The 25,315-nt window shown below is 41.7% G+C and overlaps 1 protein-coding gene across 1 annotated transcript; it reads right to left on the reverse strand.

Moving 5' to 3' along the window:
- Positions 1-3,517: 3,517 nt before the first annotated feature.
- On the reverse strand, positions 3,518-17,625 carry SERPINB2 (serpin family B member 2). Its single transcript, XM_032422807.1, has 8 exons — positions 17,589-17,625; positions 13,638-13,814; positions 10,597-10,713; positions 9,158-9,286; positions 8,519-8,636; positions 5,105-5,247; positions 4,330-4,494; positions 3,518-3,989 (listed from the first exon to the last, which is right to left on the reverse strand). The coding sequence occupies exons 2-8, from the start codon at positions 13,803-13,805 to the stop codon at positions 3,579-3,581; spliced, it is 1,251 nt and encodes a 416-aa protein (XP_032278698.1). The 5' UTR covers positions 13,806-13,814; positions 17,589-17,625; the 3' UTR covers positions 3,518-3,578.
- Positions 17,626-25,315: the final 7,690 nt, after the last annotated feature.

Below are 25,315 nucleotides of genomic sequence, written 5' to 3' on the forward strand. Positions count from 1 at the left end.
CATGGTTGTGCATTATTTTGATGCCTGTTTGGGGGTGGGCAGGGAAAGAAAAAGAGGTATTAGTATCCTAAGTTAACAACATAATTTTATCAACACAGTTTTGTTTGTTGTCATCATTTATGGCCTGCCCTATGTGTATGTGGCAATATATACAGACATTACTAATAGGGCTATAGGGATAGGAACTATATGAATGGGGAACAGGGGTGGGAGGGATAGTTTTTGCTCTGGCCTCTTTTATGATATTGATGTTTAGACCACATGAATTTATTAGGTATTCCAAAAATTTCCAAGACAGAACTCTAGATGCATCAATAATATTCTCATAGGAATTCAGAAGAAGAGTATAAATTGAGTGGGAAGAGACAATGAGCGGATAATGGTTGCCCTATTCCTATGGGTTGCTATAAGAGAATACCAGAGACTGGGTGGTTTAAACAACAAACATTTTTTTCACAGTTCTAGAGGCTGGAAATCTGAGATCAGGGTGCCAGGCTGGTTGGGTTTTGGGTGAGGGCTTTCTTCGTGGTTCACAGTAGGCTGCCTACTCTCTGTGTCCTCATATGGTGGAGAGAGGAAGCTCTGATTCCTTATCTCCTCCTCAGGGCCCCAATTACATCATGAAGATTCCATGCTCATGACTTAATCTAACCCTAACCACTGCCCAAAGGCCCCATTTCCAAATACCATCACATTAGAAATGAGGGCTTTCCATAGCACATACCCAGCCACCCCGTCCCTCCCACCCCCCACCACTCCAGCAACCCTTAGTTTGTTTCCTGAGATTAAGAATTCCTCATATCAGTGAGGTCATATGATACATGTCTTTCTCTGATTGACTTATTTTGCTCAGCATGACACCCTCCAGTTCTATCCACGTCATTGCAAATGGCAAGATTTCATTCCTTTTGATGGCTGCATAATATTCCATTGTGTGTGTGTGTGTGTGTGTGTGTGTGTGTGTGTGTGTGTGTGTATCCACATATTCTTTATCCATTCATCTGTCGATGGACATCTTGGCTCTTTCCACAGTTTGGCTATTGTGGACATTGCTGCTATAAATATCGGGGTGCACGTACCCCTTCGGATCCCTACATTTGTATCTTTGGGGTAAATACCCAGTAGTGCTATGGTGAGCGCTGTGAATTGTGCAAGACTGTTGAATCACAGATCTGTACCTCTGAAACAAATAATACATTATATGTTAAAACAAAAAAAGGAGATAGCAGGAGGGGAAGAATGAAGGGGGAGAAATCGGAGGGGGAGATGAACCATGAGAGACGATGGACTCTGAAAAACTGAGGGTTCTAGAGGGGAGGGGGGTGGGAGGATGGGTTAGCCTGGTGGTGGGTATTAAAGAGGGCACGTTCTGCATGGAGCACTGGGTGTTATACGCAAACAATGAATCATGGAACACTACATCAAAAACTAATGATGTGTGGTGATTAACATAACATAATAATAAAAAACAACTAACTAAATAAATAAAATGCTAAAAAAAAAAAAAAAAGAAATGAGGGCTTTCACATACATATGGGGCAGAAGAACACAAACATTCAGTCCACAGCAATGGCTGAGAGTTTCCCAGAACTGAAGCAATATACAAGTTTCCAGATGGAAAAAATCTGCTGATGAGCAAGACAAATTTTTCAGAACACTTCTAAAAAATAGTCTTAATGCAAGGAAATATCAAAAACATCATTAGGAACACAAAGAAAATTATGAAAACTACAAGGAGAAAGAATTATCCTGACATCAACTTTCCCATCAGCAATTTTTGGTGCTAGAAGACCATAAAATCATACCACTAAAGTCTTGCAGAGTGCTTTGAGCCTCGAATTCCATGCCCATCCTCTAACTCAATAATGAGAGTGAGAAATATGGATATCTAAAAACTCAATTGTTCCCAACACTGCTACTTATCGAATTGCTAAATTATTGAAGTTCATAGAAAAATGAATCTAAACATAAGAGAATGCAAGAAGAACACTTAATTTTCAAGAATGTCTGATGTAGAGGAAACAAACCACAATTCAAGCTTTACACACCTATTTTTTTTTGTAATTTTCCAGGATTCTACATTTGACCAGCTGACAGTGAGACAGTTTTATTTCTGACAAAGATAATAAACACCAGCACTAGTACTTATTAAACTCTGTACATGCTCAGCATTCTTTGAATTGTTTATGATGTATGAATTCATCATACATCATACATACATACATACATAACCATCATGGCAACCTTATGAGAAAAGCATTACTTTTTCTAGACTGAAAACCGAAGCATAAAGAAGCACCCTTCCTGGCCCATGGTTAGACAACTCATAAGGACTAAAACTGAGCTGTAGGGGCTCAAGGGCCTGATATTACCTGCTTAGCCACCGTATTCCAGTGGGTCATCTGTCCCTGCCTTCCATCAAGGGGAGGCTGCTGCCTGGGAGACATTCTCAGAGTCCAGCCACACCCCTGCAGCCAGACTCTGCAGCCAGCTCGGACTCCCCAAACCAGACCCACCTCAGTTCTCAGGACTTAAGTCATGTTCTGCTCTGTCTCTGACCCACTCAAAGCTTTCAGCACTATCTGAAGCAAACACCCCTGAAAGAAGACATTTGTGTTTCCCCTCTTACTCTTACACCCAGCCCATCTTCCCCTTTCTGAACCCTCAGCTCAATGACCTTGACCATGATTCTATGTCTGAACCACTGGACCTGGTGTTTATTCCTGATATCCTTGAGGTTTAGCCATGAGGATCCCCAAAGCACTTTGACTCAAGCTTTTCTGAATTGCTATGCCTTTTCCTGCTATGAGAAGGCAACTCTAAACCATTTTACACACAACCCCATCCCACTCCCAACACTGGGGATCCCTGCAGGGGCAGATATCTTCTTATCTCCGTTATTCTGTTTTTTCTTGGTCCCCACAAAATGAGGCATGATGCCTGATCCCTGGGAATCAAGGTATGACAAGGCTTATGAGCTAATGACCCAATGGAATGACAACAAACAAATGGTTGTGTGCAAACACGTTTATTTTTTTATGTAGTTGTAATTTTATAAGTTATAGACACATCTATGTGATACATAATGCTAGAAATGCACATAACATATTTTCCTGTTGTTCAATGCTTTCTTCTAGGTATTTATTATAAAAGGGCATGGAAAGGACAACCACTCATCCCTCATTATACAAACAAGTAAATGCCCTTTTTTAGATAGAAAAATAACTGATCATCTGCTTCTGTAACTATCAGCTATATAAAACTGACAGTGAACAATAATTAAGGCCATTCTATAAAATAATAAATAATACGGTAAAAGTAAATGCTATACAATAAACAGATAGTAAAGAAGACCTAACTGGAGCACCATTCTGCTTAGGAGACCAAATGATTAATAGGCTTGCAACATTATGGTGGACAGCTGTCTAGTGATTTCTGTACTTATCATTAGTATGTAGTAGGAGTTGTTCAGAAAAAAGCAGAAATGTGTAGGAAAAGCCTCTAAATTTTTGGCATTTATTGCAATTCACGGAGGCTCACAGCTCATACTATGAAATCCTGTGCAGAAACAGAACTTGTCAATTTTCGGGTGAGGTAAACCGGCCAAAAAAGAGGATGTTCTTGGTGATTTTGTGCACGATAAAGAAGAGGAAAGGATGGTCTGCCACAAACTGTGGACCTCCGTGGCCAGTCCTCCCCGACAGAACTGCCCCGGTGCCAGCAGCTGCTTCCGTGCCCTCCTCGTTCACGTCCACGGTGGCTTGATGGAACACTTGGGACAGAAACAGGTCATTGGTGTCAGACATTCCTGAGAAGTTAGCCTGGCTCGGGCTGAAGGCTTCCTCCATGCCCATGCTCCTGAGGATGGATCTGAGTTCATAGCGCTCTTCTAATTTGAACTGGGGGAGGTACACCTCCACATCATCTTCAGCTAGCACGTCTTCACTGGTCCACTTAATGAATTTATCGTAGGTTATTTCACTTTCCAACTACAAATCCAAAATTAAAAAAAAAAAAAAAAAAAAGCCTGTAAGTACTCAGAAAAGAAGGCAAATAACATATAAGTCTCATGTTAACAATCAATGACTGTAACTTTGCCATATTGTGGGTGATATAAAAATGTAATACGCTGGTAAAATATTTGCAAGAACGTAGCATGTGTGACATATTTTCACGCTCTGAAAGGGTGAGACATGAACGTTTATTCTCAACCAATTCACATGTTTCTGTGAGGAGCTGCATACCATTTTCTAGACCTGTAGACATGTTTATCATGAAAGGTGAGTTTAGCTCCAGAGGTTTCAAACAATCCAAGCTGGAATGGCTTACCAACTCCAAACCAGTGGACACATCACCAATTTCATCTGGAAGCAACAGGAACATGCTGACGCCTCCAGCGTACGGGAGTTCCAGAATCTGAGTCTTCAGGGCATCTATGTACCCAATGTTCAGCTCTTTATGCAAGTACATCATTTGTACAGGTTTGCGCTGAGTCTAAAATTATTAAGAAGTAAAATATGAAAGTTGATACTAAGATGTCAGGAGATTTACAATTAGACATAAAAGAGAAATAGATTCTGCTTTAGTGTTGAAGAAATACGTTCTTAAAAATCAACAAAATAAATTATTTATACCTTACAGTTGCTCTTATTAGCCTTATCATGATTCCATCTATTATTAAGATGGACAACAATTATAATTTTAATAATACGAAAATATTTGTTCAGCACCTGCCATGGGCCAAGAACTCTGTGAAATCTCACTGAATCCTTACAATAGCCAAGTTTTACTGACTAAAAAATGGAATTCCCAGAAGATAAATAAGGTCATAGATGGTTACTAGTAGAACCTTAGTGGTAGAACCTACAACTGCATCCAGAATTATGTAATTACAAAGTCCATGGTCTTCACCATCACTCATATGGCCTCTCAGAAAATTACTGAGCGATACTCAGTAGCTTGAAGGAGTCAACCAACTGTCCAATGTGCATAATTTATGACTAACAAGTCATGCAGGAACATGAGTGGTCTCTAACTTTTCTTTTTCTGTCTTGGCCAAGGTCCTAAAATACATGCTAGGAAAATCCATCTTGTTGTCTCATACCGCGTTCACACGGAAAGGATAAAGTCCATTTAATTTCTTCTCAAATGGAGTTTTCCACTTTCCTTTGAAGTAGACAGCATTCACCAGGACCATCTTGGTGTCCCCATCTACAGAACCTTCAGGTAACAAGTCTGGGATTTTGCCTACAGAAAACATGACATATGTTTAGGGTTTGTGACCAAGAACTGTGATGTTATTATGATTTGAATCTCTTGAGTCACCATCAAACTCAGCATCTACATTTGTCAGATTCTGCAGAGGTGATGATCTCAAGCTCGAGTTCTTCTCACAATTTATTTAAAGCATAAATAAAGCAGACCACCTTTCTCAGAAGGTTTGCAAAGTCCAAGAGAAAATGAAGAAGTAATGCATTTAAAATTTAGAATGACTATCAAACATGGAAAGATTTTCACCTCCTTTTGTGTTGTTTTCTCAAAGTTTTGCGCTCCCTCTAGATCTGATCCAGACAATATATGGGTCTGACCCACTGATTCATTCAAAAACTTTTTTTTTTAAGTCGTGCTAGACCTACAGTAGGAGAAAGGAAGAATTGCCTTGGAGGGGCTGAGAATATTGGAAGAGGTATTCAAAATCAGCAGTGAAACAATGTGTCAGAAATCCTGTAGCAGAATGCAAAGTACTGTGGCAGTGCAGAGAAAGAAGGGTCTCAGGAATTATAACATCCAAATGTGGTAGTTAACAAAAAAATGGCTTAAGAAATAGCCCATTTACAGTTACTACCCGCTCTATAATTTTTCAACTGCTCAAATACATTATTTTTCTTAATCCTGACAACTATTCTATTGGGGTATCCCTAGTGTCATTTTACACCAAAAGATCCCCCGCTGAGAAAGGTTAGCAGTCTCCTCAAGGTCACAAAGTGGTAAAATGGTCAGGATTCTGTGTCGACCTCCACCACCTCCGTATCCTACTGACAGACACAGGACTAATATAAAGGTCAATGTAATCTGACCAGCTTCCATATATCCATTCAATATATCCCCCAGGCAATTAAAACTCCTGGTTACTATTGAAAATTGCTATGGCTTTACTTAACTTTGTGATGTAAATGACAGAATTCACGTGATCATAATAAATAAAACAGACAATTCCCTCAAATTATTACAAAATTTGGTAAAGCAGTCAGCCCAAAGGACGACAAGGGATTTTGGCAACACAACTGCTTGATTCACGGCCACTGAAGAAAATGCTTAGAGAGAAAACGAATTTGTGCTGTTCTCAGAAAAGCAGAACTTCTACATGTCTCTTGAATTCTGCAGTCAGTTTTTACTTTCACTTCTGTTAAACTTCACTTTCCCTGATTCCTCTGTGTCAGCGGCTTGTCAGTATTTTAGAACAGTAATTTCGAAATCGGTTATAGAAATGAAGAACAAAAGTAGAACAACTATTTTCAGAGAAACAAAAATATTTTATAAGTTCTACAGAACTTGGTTCGTGTGCTTTTTCCCAGTATGGGAGCTAAGAAACTAAGACACCAAACTATTCCTTGAAACAAGGTTTTAAACATTGGAGTTACAGGAGCATTTACTTTTTGCCTACATTATCAAACAAACTCTTTAAACACCCAAATAAGGAATTCAGAATTAGACTAAGGATCAAAGAAGAGGAACCCCCAGTTTCACCACTAAATGGTAGTGCAATCTTGAACAAGTCATTAACCCCTCAGGGACCACGAGTCCACAACCATAAAGGGGCAAATTTGGATAAATTATCTCCAAGGACCTTTCTGGTCCTAACAGCTCATAAATCTATGAAATACCAGGACAATTCACCTTCGTAATAATCTCTGTGTTTTTCTTCCTAGAAATCCATCTATATGTTGCTAGCCAGCAATTTACAACCTATAATTCTACCTGGAGATTTGGGAGAATGAAGGATTTTCATTATCAGCCAAAGACTGTGCTAATTTTTGTGGGGACCCAGGAGAAGGGTGACATATTGGCCCTACCCTCAAATAATTTTAGTCTATATGGGATGGCAAAGCAAACAAAATAAAATCAGTTCAGTCACAGTGGAAGGCTGCATAAGGTGAACGTTAACAGGAGTCATGAAGCTAACAAAGCACCAAAGGGGTGGAGAAGAGACGAGTGGCTGGGAGATACCTCGAGGAAAGGCTAGGACCTCAGTTTGCCCCTTAAATTAAACTCTGACATTAAGGAATGCATAAGAAGCAATGATGGAGGTAGCAACCGAGAGCTCAGGGGCCAGCAGTCGTCCAGCACGGTCTGTTGGATTATTAAGAATTCAAAAGTCAAAGCGAAGAGTAAGATCTTCTGCAGAGGCCAGCTGGACGGCAGTGACACTATTCTGTGTGGGGACGTGGGGACATGGGGACAGCAGGACAAGTGTGTGAGGTCAGTCACCTCTGCAGTCTCATCCCCTCTCCTGTGCTCTACACTCGAGTCCAGCCAATCGGCACTCCTTGCCCCAGGGGGCCAAGCTCTCTCACCTCTGCATCTTGGCACATCTGTGCACTGTGTCTAGAACTCTCTCCCCAGGCACCATGCCCTTAGCCTGCCCAGCTGCAGCCCATCCTCCTAATGATGATGCAAACACTTCTTATTTCAGGGAGACTCCTCCCGTCCTGACACCAGAGGCAAGCGCCTTCCTCACGTGCTCCCATGCAGTGTCCTGTATGTCCCCATAAAAGCACCTGTGACCACCTGACAGCCATCGCCGACTGAACTGAAAACCTCCCCTATACTGTAAGTTCTAGGGTGGCAGGGTCCGGTTCTGTTTCATTTACAGAACGTGTACAGTGCCTGGCACAAAATATACGGTGGATTAACCACTGTTCACTGAAGGACTGAATTCAATAACAATGAATGGATGATTTAGTTAAGTATGAGTCCTGGTAAAAAACAAAAGTGAGGCAGGAGCCCATGAAAGATTTAGGGACATGAGCTGCAATAGTAGAAAGTGGTTTAGCAGGGACCAAAACACCCTCACAGCAGATAGGCTCGGAATGGTGAAAAACAGGTAAAATAAGTTTCTGATCCCTCCTTCTCTGTTGCCAAGGGTCTCACACCAGTTACTCAGTGGAGGGTCATGACTTTTTTCTTTGTTTTTGTCCACAGCGGATACAGAGCACAATTATTTCAATACTGGTATTTCCTACATTGGAAGACGGGTCTGCCTGCTTTCATATTTCCATCCTAAGGTAATATCCAAAATCAGATTATTTAAGTACTGAACACATGTCTTCCTATAGTAGACCTATTTTTTCTCACTTAAAACACCACTCAGCTAAACGAGAATCAGGTTACATTAACCAAAAGAATTAAGGTGAGGTGAATTTTAAGGGAGTTAGGGCCAAGTGCAGGAATGATTTTTTGAAAAAATAGATCAAATGTTCCTAACTGAAAAGAACAGGAAATATTGCTTTCGTTTTACCTTTGGTTTGAGTCTTGACCCAGGAATTAATCTTTTTTCTGGTTTCTTCAGCACATTCTAAGAAGTCGACGGCCTGGGGTTCAGTAGAGTAGTATTTCTTGGAGAGTTGCATATATTCCTTTAAAGCAAGAAACGGGCCAAAGGTGACACAGAATACATACTGAAAAAGACTTGGTGTAATTGTAAATCATGGGCTTCTTGTCAAGACTTGGGGTGCGGGGGTTAAGGGGCTGAGGTAGGGGAAGGGGTGGAGGGTGGCTATGGGGGGCTGGGAGGCTGAAAGAGGAAATAGTGTGGATTAAAAGTGCTCCGTTGATCCCCTTGCCCACACTCATTTGCCCTCCTGCACTGTGCATTATAGACACTGAGTAGGGGGTGAAAGCTGGCTCGTGGGTAGCGTTTCTGGAAATCACTGTTCCCCCAGCTTTAGCAGTCACTCTGCACACGGGGCCTTTGCAGCCGTGGAGGGAGCTCCCAACCACAGGATCATGCGCAACAGCAGCTGTGACCCAGGGCGTTTGGAGCCTCAGGGAGCTGGTGTGGAATTCTGACTCTCCTTGTGAATCACAGACAGAAGCTTTGAAGGTGACCTCATTGCACACTGGGGGCCCTGCCATTTCAATTGCAGGTTTCACTTACTTCCTTGAATCTCGAAGACTTCTCTCCAAACAGCTTATTGACGCTCTCCAATAAATACTCCCCTGTGGATGCATTGATCGCAGAGCTGAGAGAGCGGAAGGATGAATGGATTGCAGCTCCAGCTTGTGCCTTAAACAGAAAGGAGGGATCTCTTTATGTAACAGGACGGCTAAACAACATACTTCGTGAGTAAATGTATTTTTTTCAGGGCAACAATAAAATGCTGTATTAATGCACACGTAGAATTTTCTGACACTTTAGAGGAATCTCTGAGGAAATACTTTTGATACAGTGCATTAAACTCATAAGGTAATGTTTTACTTGTTTCAAATTTTGCTTACCTACAGATTGTATTTAACCTTGAAGTAACCAATGTCCTAGAAGAAAGTGAGGCTTCTTTTGTAATTTCCTAAACTTCAAGGTCTCTAAGGGATTTTATTATATTAAAACGTTACCAAAGAAATATTCTAGAAAAAGTTAACATATGTCTGAAAGTGCCCATTAAAGGGTAGTCTGTACGGTGGGAAATCTGGGTTTTAGAAAGCCATGAAAAATGTAGGTGAATTCCAGTCCTCAGCCCGGAGTTTGTAAGCATGATGACAGACACAGGGCTCGGTCACGCAACAGCCAGCAGCGGGTGAAGCCGAGGACAGAGCCCTGCAGATGGACTTCCAGGTGTCACAGGAGACCTGGCTGGATCGCCACCTCGATGGGGCCCTCTGCACCTCCTCCAGCCCATAATTCCCTGGGCAACGGGCAGATGGAGCTGCATTCTAAGAAGGAAGCTATGGGAGATCTCCCCCTACCTAACCCACAAGCGTATTATGGAAGTTGCTCATCAATAGGATTACATCTATGTCCAGATCCGATAAGTTAGCTGGAGAGCTGATGTTTAAGGAAATATTGAGAAAAGATATTAATTAGTACCTGAGATAGATAGATGATGAATAGATATGTACATACATACATACATACATACGTGGACAGGTGATAAATAGATAAATAGAGGGGTTGAGAGGGATATCTAAGGGTCAGTGGTCTCTCATGAAGTCATTGGGCCTGACCTACCCCATTCCTCAATTGCTTGTCACTCTTTACCTTCTTCCACCTAGAAATCTGCATCCATGCATGTGTATTCTAGGAGTTGCTACCATGATTTCAGAATAAATTATACATGCCCAACTAATGACAGAGCGGTATGATTAAATCTAGAAACAGTTTTTGACCTAAAAGTCCTGAAGTCTAGATTCTATTCTGGCCCTGCCCATATTTATCTGTGTGCCCATAGGATATTTATTTAAGGGCTCTGAGTCTTAGTTTTCTTTCTATGAATGAGGGAAGTTGTACTAGGTTCCTTCCCTGTCTACTATTGTGACTTTAAGACAAGAAGATTCTAGAAATAAAATGCAAAAGAAATGATGAACCAATGAGTCAGATACCTGCAAAATAGCCTCAGGATAAGTGCCCTTCCGGATCTGCTGCATGAGTTCACAACCTGTAAGGTTCTCCAGGGTCCCTGGGGTCTTCTGGGCTCCAACTTTGTCAAACTGAAACACCTACATTTGGAATTAGAGTGAACATATTTATGAGAGTGTTTTCCTGCTAGATTACTTCACCTTTAAACCAATGGCACTCAGGTACCTCTTAGCGGTCCTATCTACTTCCCTGCCTTTGTGTCTTGGAATCAAGCACAGATATTCTTTATACATAATATGTAAGTGTCTGCAACTGAAATTTCCCTCACAAGAAACAGCTTGAGTTATTTTATACTAATCCATATACTGGCCATTTTGACAATAATTGGTTATTATGAGATGATTTATAACCTTTTCACTAAAGTATCTAAATTATCATCCAACCCATAAATGGCCTTGATAAAAAAATGCCAGTATTTTGAAGAAAGTAATAAGGTTAATTCACGACCTTGTATGTCTCTGTCTTTTCAATGGCCTTATCTATTATCCACTTTTAATCTGTCAAAAACTACAAGCCCAAGTTAGTTTAAGCATAAACACGGTTACTCACTATTAACAGGGATCCCATAAAATATTGGCATATGCTGCATTACACATAGAAACCAACATCCATGTGGGAGACAGGGGACCGGGTTCAGATGATGTAAGTGGCAGATCCAGAAAACACAGTGAACCTGGCAGGTGAAGGCTGGTCCTGTGAAGCTGCCTCAGGATCCTTCCCAGCATGACAGCTTTCTAGCCTGGCCTCTCCGGTCTCAGCACCCCCAGGCTGGCCCTGCACCCAGGCCTCCCCCCAAACTCCCACATCCTTTGGGTCCCGTTGGGCCCGCGTCACATCCCTTGTGAGGCCCGTGGTGAGGAGGAACTTATCTGGTCAATGGATTGATAGTGGGGACTCTGCTGACAAAGGAAACGCAAGCTTGTCCAGCCAGGTCGTGAGCTTCTGGGTTGGCAGGACAGGTGTTAGGGGCTATGGGATCTTTCTCTGCTCTTCCGATTATATGTCATAAGTCCCATCTAACACTCTGAAAAGAAGTGGCCCTACTCTGCCCTCACAGAAGGGAGGAATATTTCTTGAAACAGCTTTTCTGGTTTTTGTCCCTTCTAAGGAAGTTGATCCTTAAAAATCAAGAGTCTCCTGGCTAGCCCTAAAGACTTGCTGAATCGCTGCAAAAGCCCCCACAGAAATGGGGGATGGGAGGGGACCCTGGGCCATGCGGAGGCCACGGGGTAAATAGAGGCAGGCACACTGCCCAGCCAGGCAGTGGAGCCCCGGCAGGCCTGGGGCTTCATCCTGAACATAAGAGCCTTCCATGTCTCCCTTCCTTCCCACTACAACACCGTGAATTTACCAGTCACACCAAGTCCCAGCCATGGGGCCTCTTCCCAGCCCCGCTTCCTGGTCTGTAAAATGGGTATGGGAATCATAGCCTCTAGCTCATAGCGTCGTGCAGCATGTGGGCAAATTCACAGAACGCTCTGGGGCACCTGGCTAAGGTGCCGAGGGGCACCAGCTGCTGGAACAGATACAGCTCCCAGACGCGCTGCGGGTTAACTCCAGTCTTCACACCTGTCCTCCAGGCTGGGCAGTTTTCATTCCCATTGTATAGATGAGAAAGCTGAGGCTCAGAGAGTTCTGGCGCCTTCCCTCACAGAGCTAGTAAAGAGTGGTGAAGCCACCACTCCACACAGCCTGGCCTGTCCCCAAAGTCTGCCCTTCTTCCTCCAAGCCAAAGAGCCCCTCTTCTTCTTTTTAGCAGGTAATTAACCACTTTTTCCTTCGAATTGTAAAATCAGTACATGCAGCAGAGTTACAGGAAAACAATATCACATCTTTGCATAGACCCACATGCTTGAAGCACTTTCTAGATACAGAAAAGCTGTCTGTGCCCAGAGTGACCAGTACGTTCCTTCGCCTCTGGTGTCAAAAATCTCTTTTTTTTAATTTCAACAACCTAGAGTACTTCATTTCTCATTCTCCCTCACAATACGTTGCTTCTGCTCCCTTTACAGTTAAAAAATTAAGACCCTGATGTTTTCTGAAGTTTGCCACGCAGTTCAAGTTTCCCCCTGCCCAAGGGGAAGAGAGTAAAGGGGAAGGAGAATTGCCAAATGGTGCTGGTATCAGGGTTGAGCAACTGAGTTTTGTTGTAAGCCTGGATGTTTAAACTGCCACACACACAGGGAGGGGTGCCTTTTACCTCCTGACCTCGTGCAGTGAGATTGGCTAATCCTCCCTGTGAACCACCTCAAACCCGGCCCACGGTAAATGGGTCACCGTGCACCAGCAAAGGACATCTGTAGGCTCAGGCGCGGTTCTCCTGGGAACCCCAAAGTGGCCGGAGGCGTTCTGGTGTGACTGAGAGCACGGTGTGTGCTTGTGAGAAAGCAGGGCCTCTAGCTCAAGCACACAATGTCAACATTTGTGGCTCTGCGAATCTGAAAGAATCTTAATTATATGATGACCCTATCCGGCTCACTGACAGGAGCAGGTGCTTTTTAAATGCGTTGAATTCATCCCACTGGAGCCCTGTGGTATATGGTGGATTTCCAAGGCCCCAGGCTCAGTGAAAGAGTCCCCTGACTGAGCTTGTGTCCCTTCACCAAGGACTGAAGCCAGAGGCCTTGACAGAAAGACCTCACAATGCTCCCGCACACCCTGTCCACCCTGATTTTGAAAACTGGCCATCAGGCCAGACGCCATTTTGTTGACGTGAACTCATGGGGGTGATAATATGGCTGAGGCCCTCTGAAGTCACACTGCTCTCCTCACATCTCCAGCAGTGTGGTGACCTCAGCTGTTCATGACATTCTCCGCTACCTACAGTTGAGAGTTTTCATGGTTTAGTTGTTTTATAGATTTGAATCTGGGGGACTTGTGTGGTAATGGCATGTGACAACTAGTGACCTTGGTAAAGTCAAGCTACCTGAAGCATAAAATTGTGATTCTATAAATCCATTCAGGAGGGACCCAGTCCTGGTTTGGAGTTTTAACAGACACTCACCTTGGCCATTTGATGTGCAGTGTGGCCCCCAGCACCCAGGTAGACCATGGCCATGGTGGACGAGATGCTCCACGGAGAGAAGAAGAGATTTGGGGTGGCACTAGTATTTGCCAGATGCTTGAAAAAATTGAGGGCGAAGATTGTGTTGGCCACATAAAGGTCTTCCATTGTTTCAATCTGGAAGGAAAGTGAGGAAGAAAGAAAAACAGCTCTGAAAGATGACTCAACATTTTGGGTGATGTCGGCTGAGTAGTACCTGGGTATACTCTGCACAGGGGTTCCCTCTCTGTTCTTCCTTCAGGGAACAACGTGAACTAGAGCCCAGATGGCATCATGGTCATGTGACCTGTGCAGCCTCACGGGGCTCCAGGTTTCGAGTGATGCTCTGCTGTCACCAACTTAAAATTCTTAAGAATTTTGAACAAGGGGCCCTGCATTTTCCTTTTGTACTAGATCCTGTAGCTGATCTTGAGATGCAACAAACAGTTAAATGATGAGTAGGGATGCTCCATATAATAATCATAATAACAGCAATGACAATGAATAGCATTTATTAGATTCTTACTGTATAACGGATGCTGTTCTAAACATTCTACCAACCATTTAATTCTTGCCAAAACCCTATGAGAAAGGTATTGTTATTCGTGTTTTATGAAGGAAGAAACTACAGCACAGAGGATCAAGAAAATGACCAGTGTCACCCAACTATAAGGCATGGAAGCCAGATGGGTGGCCTCCAGGGTCATGTTTTCAACCTCTGGGCTGCATCTGCAAATATCCAGCACACACATGGGCAAATACAAGCATATTCAAACACATTCTTTTTGGCCCCAGTTGAGATTGTCCATCTTCTTTCAGATTCCCTATTTTTGAAGTGGCTTAGATTCATCATTTGAGGGTTAGTATTTTTACCCAGCTCCTACCTCCTGTCCCCCCTCTCCCCCTACACACACACCTACATCCACAGCCTGCAATAAAACAGCTTTCCACGCTAAGGAGTTCAGTACGGGGCGGGGGGGGGGGGGCAGTGCGTGGCGGGTGCTGGAATGGCCACCTGCTTCTCCTGCCCCGCCACCCCCCAGCAGGGAAATCCATTTCAGGTAGCACTGCGTGCAATGAACACGAAACAGACACACACACACACCCTATTACCACCTGAAGATAAAGGACAGACACACCTTCCATGACCCAAGTCTCCGTGTGAAGTGGAAAGCATGGACACACCCAAGGTATGTGTGGGTATCTGTTGGTACTGGCCAGTGATCATTTTTCTGGCTGTGTGTTATGCTTTCAGGGTGGCTTAAAACACACCCTATAATTACCAAAATACATAAATATACCAAATGACGCTGATGCTCATCCCACAGGAACCTTTGTGACAGTGGCTTCCCAGAGCTGAGGAGGGGCGGAGGGAGGCCCCGAGGTGAGGGACGTCCTCATCAGGAGGCTTGGCTCACTCAGCAGGCTTCCCAGCAAGGGCCAGCACTCCCTTCCCTCCTCAATCCAGGGCAGTCTTAGGGGAACACTTGGTTCACGAACACTTCTTTTTAAGAAAATCATTGCAATTTGTATCAAAATGTCTCATTTGAAATACCATCCAATTGTATTTTATTGAGACAAAACTGTAAATTAAGCAAAATTTGTCCCTGAAACCACCTCTTCTCGTTCAATCCTCACAGGATCTAAAGCAGTAGATACTGTTATCTTCATTTTATAGGTTACCTCCTGACGCTCAGAGAGGTTAAGTAACTTGCAGAAGGTCACAGAGCTTCTATGCAGTGGTGCAGGGATTCGAGCCTAGGTCTGCTTCAGGAACCCACTCGATCCACACTGCCTCACACTCCCTCTCCTGCTGGTGGTGAACTTCACTATTATGTGTAAGAGTTTAGGCAGGTTACTAGCTTGAGAAATGCTAGATAGAGGAAATAAAAATAGGAAGGTAGCAAGTCTGTAATGCTCCTAGAAGGCGTATTAAGTAGGAAAAAAAAAACAAACAAACCCCGCTAGTGTTTTTTTTTTTTCTTGCTTCATCACTGAGATTAGGTTAACTTGGGTGGCTCACACATTTGTTTCCCCTTCCTTCTACCGATTTAAAATTGTCTTGAAACTAATTAGTCTTACTGGGCAGATCATTTTTGTAAATTACCTCAGTAACATTTTGGATACAAACTGAGAATCAATATCATAAATAAAACATATCTCTCTCCTCATGTGAAGAAAATAAGGGCTCAGAACCAGAAAAGTAACTGCAGGCTGCTCCTAGACCGAATCCTTTAGAGTATCCTGCGTTATCAGTCACTCTGACTCTAACAAAATGTAAGTGTTAAACTATCAGAGAGGCTTTTGATAGATTTCTGGTGACTTTATAAAGGAAAAAAGTACATAAGGACAGAATTAAATTGTCCCAGATATGTTTACTTCTTTTAAAAATAGTCTACTTTTTATTCTTTAAATACAGTGAAATAACTGTATTCAACATAAAAAAATAATATCTCATGTCTATATTGCAGTTACCAAATTCCTTCAGCAGCACTGTTTTTGTTTAATTTGTGTTATTACCTGCCCAGGAAAACCTAGTGATTTCTTGTTACAAAAAATATGGAGATGTAGATTGCACAGCTAGTTAGCTTCAGAGCCTAGACTGAATCTCAGCTTTCTGATTCTGAGTCTGGTGATTTTCACATGAGGTCTGAGAAGTTTGCAGTCTTAGAAATCTATGAAGGCACATATGGCAAGTTTCTTCTCAGACAACTCACGCCTTACCTTTAGGTGGGAATCTGCCTGAGACAATGTACAACTGAAGTCACAGAATGATGCCAAATAGCATCATCGCCCAAAACAGGTGATACCTGTTGTGAGTTTCTTACCACTAAAATTTTAAAAAATTGTTTCATTAACTTCCGAATATCATGCTACTAATTAAGGCTTAATATTATCACGAGGAAGAATAAATGGAGAGCATACGTGGGGCTGGGCTCCAAGATATCTGTGTCACTTCCTGCCCCACGAGTTAACAAACGTGCCCCAAAACTCAGCACATGTCATCAGGAAGCTGGGAGGTGCCCCCAGGGGCCACTACGGCCCTCTTCTTGTTGGCGCTGGATGCTAGATTTGAGTCTGTTGTGGCATTTAAAACAATTTTTTTTGCGACAACATAGTGCAAATATTTAGAAATTGACCACAAAAATCAATGAAAACAAAGAGAAAATAGTACCTTCGAGGAAACATCCCATCCAAACTTAGCACATTCTCCCCCAACAAAATTAAAAGCAGTTCCTGTTATTTGATGATTTTCATAATGAATGAGTGTCTGTTTATGGGTATTAAATGATTTATTAAACCTGAAGTAAATCTGAAGTAATTTCAGTCAATCCAACAACTAGTTTGGCAAATTTTTCTCTTCCACTAAATTGACCAATTATTGAACTAAATTCAATAAACATAAGGTGGGGTTGAACAGACCCAACTCAGATTGCTGCTGAATTTCTGTAATCTCTGATAGCTTTAGATACTTTCATCTTTCTTATTTTTATTATATTTATATACAACTTATAGATTACTTTCATTGCTTAAATTACTGTCTGTTAATTGATCTAGCCATTTCCATCCAATTCAGTGTCAAAACCCTAGTTAGTAAAGAATATACATATTCTAACCTGTTCGATAAAATCAACATCTCAACTTGATTGGTCGCTTTAGTTTAGCTAATGTTACACAGGCATCTGCTGGCTTCTGAGATTCAAGATTAAGCCTTACTACAAATTTAATTCAAATCTTGACCTAAAATATTTTCACTTAAAAGAAATCTAAACAAGAAAACACCATGACATTTTTACTCATCTTCTAAAGACATCCCACACCTTAATTTTCATTATCAATAATCCCGGTACAAAGGAAGAGGGGGAAAAAAATGAAAGCCTGTTTCCACGGCCACAGAAATCACTGAAATACCTGGTTATTCCCGGAGGCGCTGCTGACAAGGAAGCTTCCTCAGAGAACTACCGTAGTGCACGCGGGAAGAAGACTGGTTTTATAAAGCTCTGCCCCTCCCACAGAGCATTTTTTTTCCCCGCTCTCTTTCTAATCTGTATCCTTTGAGTGATTCAACATTTTACTCAGAACGACATCACTATTATAAAAATGCTTGTTTGCTAAGGCACCATTTAAGAAATTTGTTCAGAGGATGACGTCATTCAGAAACTTAAGAATTTGGCAATACTTACACATGCCTGTTAAAATTAGCTGAAGTTTATCAGCCCGTTTCAAGTGTCCCCCTCTGTACCTATGCCCAAGGACAGTGCCGAATTCTGCAATAACCCTTCTATCATTGCACGGGGATGGCTCGTGGGTTGCAATATTTAAAGACAACAGAGAGGAAGAGAACCACTATTTTTCTTTCTTGGAGATTCTCTATTTTAAACTGTTTTAGATTTCTCAAAGTAGAATTTCCTAAATAATTCTGGGTTCCACCCAAATCTCCTGCCACCAGCCACACCCAAATAACTTTCTATTTGCCAGTTTCCAACACAGATCTTATCTTTTATTATACAGAGAAAATCCACTGTGTACTTGAAATTGACTTTTAACTCTAGGATCATGCTGTTGAAAACTTGATTGAAAAAAATCACTAGGTGGGGGCACCTGGGTGGCTCAGTCCGTTAAGCATCCCACTCTTGATTTCCGCTCAGGTGGTGATCTCAGGGTCATGAGATTGAGCCCTGAGGCGTCAGGCTCCATGCTGAGCAGAGAGTCTGCTTAAGATTCTCTCTCTCTCCCTCTCCATGTGCCCCTCCCCACCCCTGTCACGAATGCCCATGCTCAATCTCTTAAAAAAAAAAAAAAAGCAGTCTAGAAAAAAAAAGGCAGTAGGTGTTTCAACACAGCCAAAGGAATTAGAGGACAAAAACATAAAAAATAGGCATAATGAAAGATAATTTGAGTCTAAACATGGTTGTATTGTTAGAGCTAATTGAAAAATGCAGCACATTGTAAAGGTGCTTCTCTTCTATTTGCTTTACTTTTATGTGTAGGAAATCCTCAAAGGGAAGGGATGGTTAGAAGTACAATCACCATATTTATTCTTGGCTGCTGGGGTGAGCTCCGTGTCTGTGCTTAGAGAGCTGGGTTAACAGCCTGAGTGTGAGTGAGACAAAGTCTGTGGGTTTGAGCCCTCTGTAAGCTTCTTAGTTTGCCCGTGGTTCACAGACCTAGATCTACCCTTACCTCATCTCACTTATGAGAGTTTCCCATCCAAAGGAGTGGGGGTGACTTAGCCCAAACCCCTCGTTATTATCAGAGGGACAATGGGATCCGTGTGTTCTTCAGAATCTGTGTCAGGCAGCCAAAACCCAAGTTATTTGATTTTTTTAATTGCTGGAAGATCTCAGGTCACATCAAGAAAAAGCTGGAATCCCACCCTCAACAATAATCTTTCAACTCCTAAGCTCCTCCATGACACCAAAGGAAACTCATAGTCAGCCATTGACCCTTTTACAAGTTTTAACATCCCCTGGTGCTCAGCCAGATCTCTGCCTCAGTGAGTGATCAGTAGATGCCATTGCTGGTCCAGGTGTCTCTCCCCTTCTTCTCAACAGGAATGCCATCCTCCCTTCTCCCCACTGAGCCAAATCTCTGAGGTTCTGCTGATACCCCACAGCTTCCCTGACATCCAGTCTGACTTCCACAATCCTCAGAGAACTCATGCTACACAGAACTGCACCTCTTAGAGCTACAATATAAAAATGTGTTCTTAATTCACTAATTAATCATGTGTATTCTAGATATTTCATTTGAGTGGGCTTCCATTCCTAAGTAGATTCTACACTCGATGCCCCTTCAGCAGCAAGAACAGTGCTGAGCATCAAGTTGGTACTTACAAAATATCTTTGGACTGAGCAAAATGCTAAAATTTTCTCAAAAGGCTCTTTAGTATGGTGAGCACAGATATGGATCCTGAGAGACTCAGAAAGTTCTAACTTGAATTTTCTTTTTGCCACTTACTAGTTGTATAATCTTGCACAAATTTCTTCCTCAACCTCTCTGAGCTTAAGTTTCTTAATGATGCCGGCCCTGTTCCCTGCCTCTGCAAAAGCAATCCAGTTTTTGTTATACTTCTCCCTGATTTTGTTCAGGTATCAAGAGATTCCTTGTCTTGTGGAAGGAGGGCCTCATTGTTGGTCCAGGGGGTAGCTATATAACCCCATCCTGGTCAGTGAGGTTTGGGAGAATTCTGTTGGGGAATGTCTGGGGAAATTTTTTCTTCCTGATAAGAGGGAGACATAAAACAAGAACCTCCCTGTCCTACGCCATCCCCTTCTACCCCATTTTGAGCCTGGCTGTTTGAGGATGTGATGCCAAGAGATGCTCTCATACATCAACCATAGAGGAAGGCCAAGAGCTTTGCCGAGATGCAAACCAGAGCCCTGACTTCAGAGCACTCCCAAGTCAATGCTGGAAACTACCTACCTCTAGTTTTTGTTCTTATTGTTATTGTTACCTGAGATGATACATAATAAGTCTATATTATTTAAGCATTCCTGAATGACACAGGCTTTTGTGAAGAGCAGATGAGATCATGTCTACCAAGTGCTTAGCGTATCATCTTTTATATAGTAAGTGTTCCACAGGGTTAGCGAGCATAACGGAGTGATTGTGGGTGGCCAGATTTGGAACTTGCCTTAGGACCTAGAGAAATTTTATGAGCTCAGTATAAAAAGAGAAGATGGTCATGCATCAAACTATTGGAGGAAGCGTAAAAGACAATACATGATGAGAAGCCCCTATGAATGGCACCAATGGAAGGCGGTGTCACAGAAAAGAGGGGAAGGATTGATACATGTGTGTTAGGGGCCTCCAGGAGAGAATAATGATAAATGAAAAATTTGAAGCTTGAAAGGGGAAAGCACTAAAATTACAGACGTGGGAAGCCAAGACTGTTGAGTGGCTGCCTGAGATCCTTCAGATCCTATGTAAACTCCAGAGAAGGGAAGCTGCTTGTAAAAACTGTAAAGGGGAAGAAAAATCTGAAAAATGTAGAGGAAGAATGCAGCTGGCGGCAGTTACGTGCCAGACCACTGCAAGAGCCCAATCAGTATGTCAATCAGAAGAGCAGAGCTACCACGTAGTGAGTCTTACCATTGTAAGATAAATAAGATTAAGTCTAGAACTAAAAAGTATAATAACTGAAATAAGAAACTGATGGATGAAACTGTACTTGCAACAGCTGTAGGTCAGATCACTTCGGCAGAAGCTGAGAGTAAGGAACTGGGAAGTCTCTCACCCGCTCATTTTCTTATCTTCTAGGAAAATGGGTGAGACAATCATAAGTGGTAAAGAGTGGTAAAAAAATAAATAAATAAACCAATCATAAGTGATAAGAAAAATTATAGTACCACTTACCATGAGTGGTTAAGAAACATTATATATGTATAATGTTGTATATGCAATATGACCTCAAACATATAAGTAAAATATGTGCAGAAATATGACTTGAAGGAAATGTGTCAAAATGTGAACAGTGATTGTAGTAACTTCATAGATGTTTGTCAACTTTTTTTTATTTAAAAAAAATTCCCCACATTTTCCACAATAGGCATGCATTACTTTTAAAGAACCAGCAATACATGATCGAAGTATCTATATTGAGGTGTTTATTTTCTTTCCAGTAGCCCTACAATGAAACATGTCTAAAGGAGAAAGAAAGCCAAAAATAAGAAAACTTTATGAATAAAGTTCTAATATTCTGATTGAGAGATTATATGCACTGTGTTTTTTCTCTGAAGCACCTGTCCAACTGTGAATGAGCAGCCTGCGCATTAACCGCTGAGTGTTTGTCTCCCATGAGCTCCATAAACCACGATCATCTTCCCCAGAGACAGAGATAGGCACTTGGCTCAAATTAAGGTGCTCACTAAGTGTTTGCTGAATGACTTGTTCATGCTCAGCACATTGCAATGTTATTCTTTTCTCTTCTCCACTTTGAATGAACAACCACTGGTACTTCCATAATTACCCTCCCTGTAGGATTTGCTGGGTAGATGGGAAATACACACATGTATCACCCCTCACCGCAATAATGTCACCACTGAAATTATCCAAAGTGCGATACAATTGTAGGTCAAAAAGGAAGTCCCATTTTGATGTAAAATGCCATCTCATAATCTTATTTTACTAATGACTTTCCATTAAATATATTGAAACATTGTTTTTATAACAAAGATCATTCATATTAGTTAGATTTAGTATTACGGTAGCGTGGTTCTCCCTAGAAATTTAAGTAGCTGTCGCTGTGAGCAGGAGTCAATGGATATGAAAGTGGCCACCTCTGTGGTGTGAATTTGGGGTCCCCTTGGCTAAGACGTCATGTGGTAACTTCTTGAAATATCTTTATCAGAGAATAAACATCTTCTTCTATAATTAGCAATAAAAATCATCATGTTAATGGCTCTAGGAGAAATAATACATGTTTCTAATTCCTACGGAAAGGGTTTTGACAGAGTGGAGAGAGGTGGTCAGGGAAAGAGTTTTGGAGTGTGTGAAGAGGATAAGCAAAAGAACGAAAAGGCTTTGGATGACAGTGAGCCCAGGCCACAGAAAAAGACAATACCAGATTCCAGGGCAAAAGAAAGCAAACCTTGCCTATTTTAAGATATTGCCCTGGGACAGCCAGGAGTATGAGAAAGTTTGCACCTGAAACAAGCTCTGTTAGGGAGTGTAACATTTCAGTCAGAGTATTTATCTTGTTGCCAAGTGATAACCCCAACATAGGTGCCATGGTGGCCAGGCTGTGGGAACAAGTACCCAGTGTTCTGTGATTCAGCTACATGAGAAAACCAATAACCTTCCTAAAACCTGTCATGCCAAAAGCATGCAAAGAGAGATCACCTTTGCCGAGCAGCCTCAGAATGCATCATGAATTCACTCATCCTATACACCCAATGAAACTCTGCTTAGAGTGATGCATTTCCTTCAAGGGTCTAATGATACAACACTGGATTCACATAACCACAATTGCATGTACCGTTTGGCTCTCTGTTATCTTTGTGGATTATTTTTGGATAAGTGGATTCTTTATATTACTTAACAAACAAATGTAAATTTAATCTCTCTTTTATCTAGCATGTTCCTAGTACATCTAGGCCAATCCCTAATAAAAGTAACACATTTAGATAACTTTCATCAAACATACTTAGAAGGTAAAAAAAAAAAAAATAAGACATAATCATAGAATGTATTCCAATCCAGATGTCAATTACTTTTGTTTTATCCTCTTTATGAATTCCTGCATCTTTTTTTCATTAAGAGTAGATAAAAGACCAGAGACCAGTTGACACTTACTACTAAAATACATTAATGATTCACATGCAGATTTCAGATTTGGTCCCATCCAAAATGACTAGGGGAATCCCTGATTTCTAGGAAGTAACTGTCGAAAGAAAAGAGGATGAACTGGGGGACAGTGATGCATCTTATCACAGGGCGGGACCAGAGCACCTACATCATCTCCAAGTTAAGACAGCCTTATTTAGACTTGTGTCAAAGTGAGAAGGACGGGGAAATGATTGCTCAGTTCTCCCTCTGTTATTCAGTCATCATTCACGGACCACGTGGGCAGGAATATGGGAATGCAAATGGGATGAGTGGGTGACAGAAAGCAGACAACAAAGACAAGGCTCCTGCAACTCTGTCTCCAAACTTGACCTCTCCCTGGATCCTGAGATGGCCAAATGCAGCCTCTTAGCAGACACCCACCCTCGACCGCCTGTGGCCCATCATTTTCCACCTGTTTCTCCTTATCTGCTTCCCATTTGTCTACCAGTCATCCAAACCAAAACTGAAGCAACATCCTCGATTCTTTTCTTTATATCCACTTTCACATCTATCATTTCACAAGTCCCACTAGTTTTAGTTTTGAAATACTTTTTGAGTTGATGCGCTCCTCTTTTTTTCTCTAAAACTATTGTTCTTTGGTCTCCATCATCTCTGGACTGATCTCCCTGTCTCTAGTGTCTTGTCCCTTCAGCCATAAGCCTGATGTATTTACAATGTGGTCTGACCTAGCTATGTCTCTTCTCAAAATTTTTCAATGAGCCCCCTGTAAATATAAAAGTCCGAATTGGATTCACATGGGTCCAAGACCATCTGTGATCTGGCCCCTGCCTTCTCCAATAACACTAATTTAAATATTGTAAAATAAGTCTTTAATATCTGACACATAACAGGTGCTCAAATTTGTTAGCATCAGTGATCAGCTCCATTACTGTACTTGGAAAACTGTACTAAGTTCTATTTTTACACATTTGTTTCCTGGTAAAGCTCTTGAGAACAGAAGCTGTATATCTCAGTCTTTATACCCACAACTTTTGGTATAATGTGTGCTCCCTGGGGATGCCTCCTTAATGTTTTGGAACTAAACTGGAAAAAAACTTTTGTATCCCAATTTTGATACTCCCAGAACTACTGAGATAGACTCAAAGTGTGGCCTTCCTCCTCTTCCTGCTTTGCTATGAAGATAGAAACCTTTATCTTCAGGACAGGGAGCAGTTAAGGGTGAGTCCCATGAACTAAAGTGAGATAAATGTCAGGATCCCGGGTAGAAGAGTTCAGAGAACTTCAGGGGCAAGTGCTGAGATAAGACTCCATAAGCAAAGGAACAGACACCTTGATCTTGGCTAGCTAGCTGCATAGGCACAGACGGGTCAGGCCTATAGCAGGGAAAATACCTCCTCTACTCCAGGGTTAGGGTGAAGTCATCATAGGAATTGGGGTCCCAGGAGCTGTAAGCAGTGAGCAAGTGCCAGGCACTAAGAAAGGAAACTAAGAGCTAAGAGAAGATAGGGGTGGGGGGAGTTAAGACCACAAGGGAAGAAGTCTACTTCATTTGTCTCAATTTTCTAAGTTTTGCATTGGACACTTGTCTACAAACAGAAATACGTAAATTTCAATGGAAAAAAAAAATTGAAGATGCTGCTAAACACCATGCTGCTAGTAGGGTTGCAAGAATATTGGCTCTAGGGAAAGAAAGAATTTTAATGATTTATGTATTTGGCACTGAAGTGAATAGGTTAATGAGATCCTACAAAGATCAGAACATCTTGGATTTCCATCAGGTCAGGACTTGTGATGGTTTTGTGTGTGTGTGTTTATCCCTTTGGAGTGCTTGTTTGTCTGAAGGCTGAGTTAAAGGAATGAATATCTCCCAAAGTATATTATTTTTCAGTGGTTTTTGCTCTTACCACATTTCTAACACCATTTCAATCTTATTTCTTGGTCATTTCAGTTCTTGTACCCATATGTTTGTTGCCTTAATATGAAAGTGCTCCTATCTCATTTCATACCCAGGCAGGGTGTAGTACAGAGTACAATAATTTAACTTTTCTACAGTAGTGACTTCTTAGAGTTCGGTGGCTCTTTGATTCACCAGTACTGGTTACATACTGTATTAGTCTCACGTTTCATCGGGTGATGCTAAGAAACCCAAATATGTGGAGAGATGAAGAATAAAGCCATACCATTTACTCAAGGAAAGTTCTAGACTTTTCCATAGCACTCAGGTATGTATATCTTTGTGACCCACTCCTAGGGTTACAAATGTTTAACAACTCTTACTCCATGACAAGTTCCTGTATGCCTGAACATGAGCACATAAAGCTCATTTCAAATTTTTTTTTTTAGAAAAT

Source organism: Phoca vitulina, unplaced genomic scaffold, assembly GCF_004348235.1.
Source record: "Phoca vitulina isolate PV1807 unplaced genomic scaffold, GSC_HSeal_1.0 scaffold27, whole genome shotgun sequence".
NCBI classification, from domain to species: domain Eukaryota; kingdom Metazoa; phylum Chordata; class Mammalia; order Carnivora; family Phocidae; genus Phoca; species Phoca vitulina.

Bases quoted from the DNA above. Each gene is read 5' to 3' on its own strand.
- SERPINB2 (XM_032422807.1), bottom strand. From the start codon at position 13,805: ATGGAAGACCTTTATGTGGCCAACACAATCTTCGCCCTCAATTTTTTC. The intron at 9,287-10,596 runs GTATCTGACTCA...TTTCTGTTTAAG, and splicing joins ATCCTGAGGCTATTTTGCAG to GCACAAGCTGGAGCTGCAAT. The intron at 4,495-5,104 runs GTATGAGACAAC...TAATAATTTTAG, and splicing joins ATCCTTTCCGTGTGAACGCG to ACTCAGCGCAAACCTGTACA.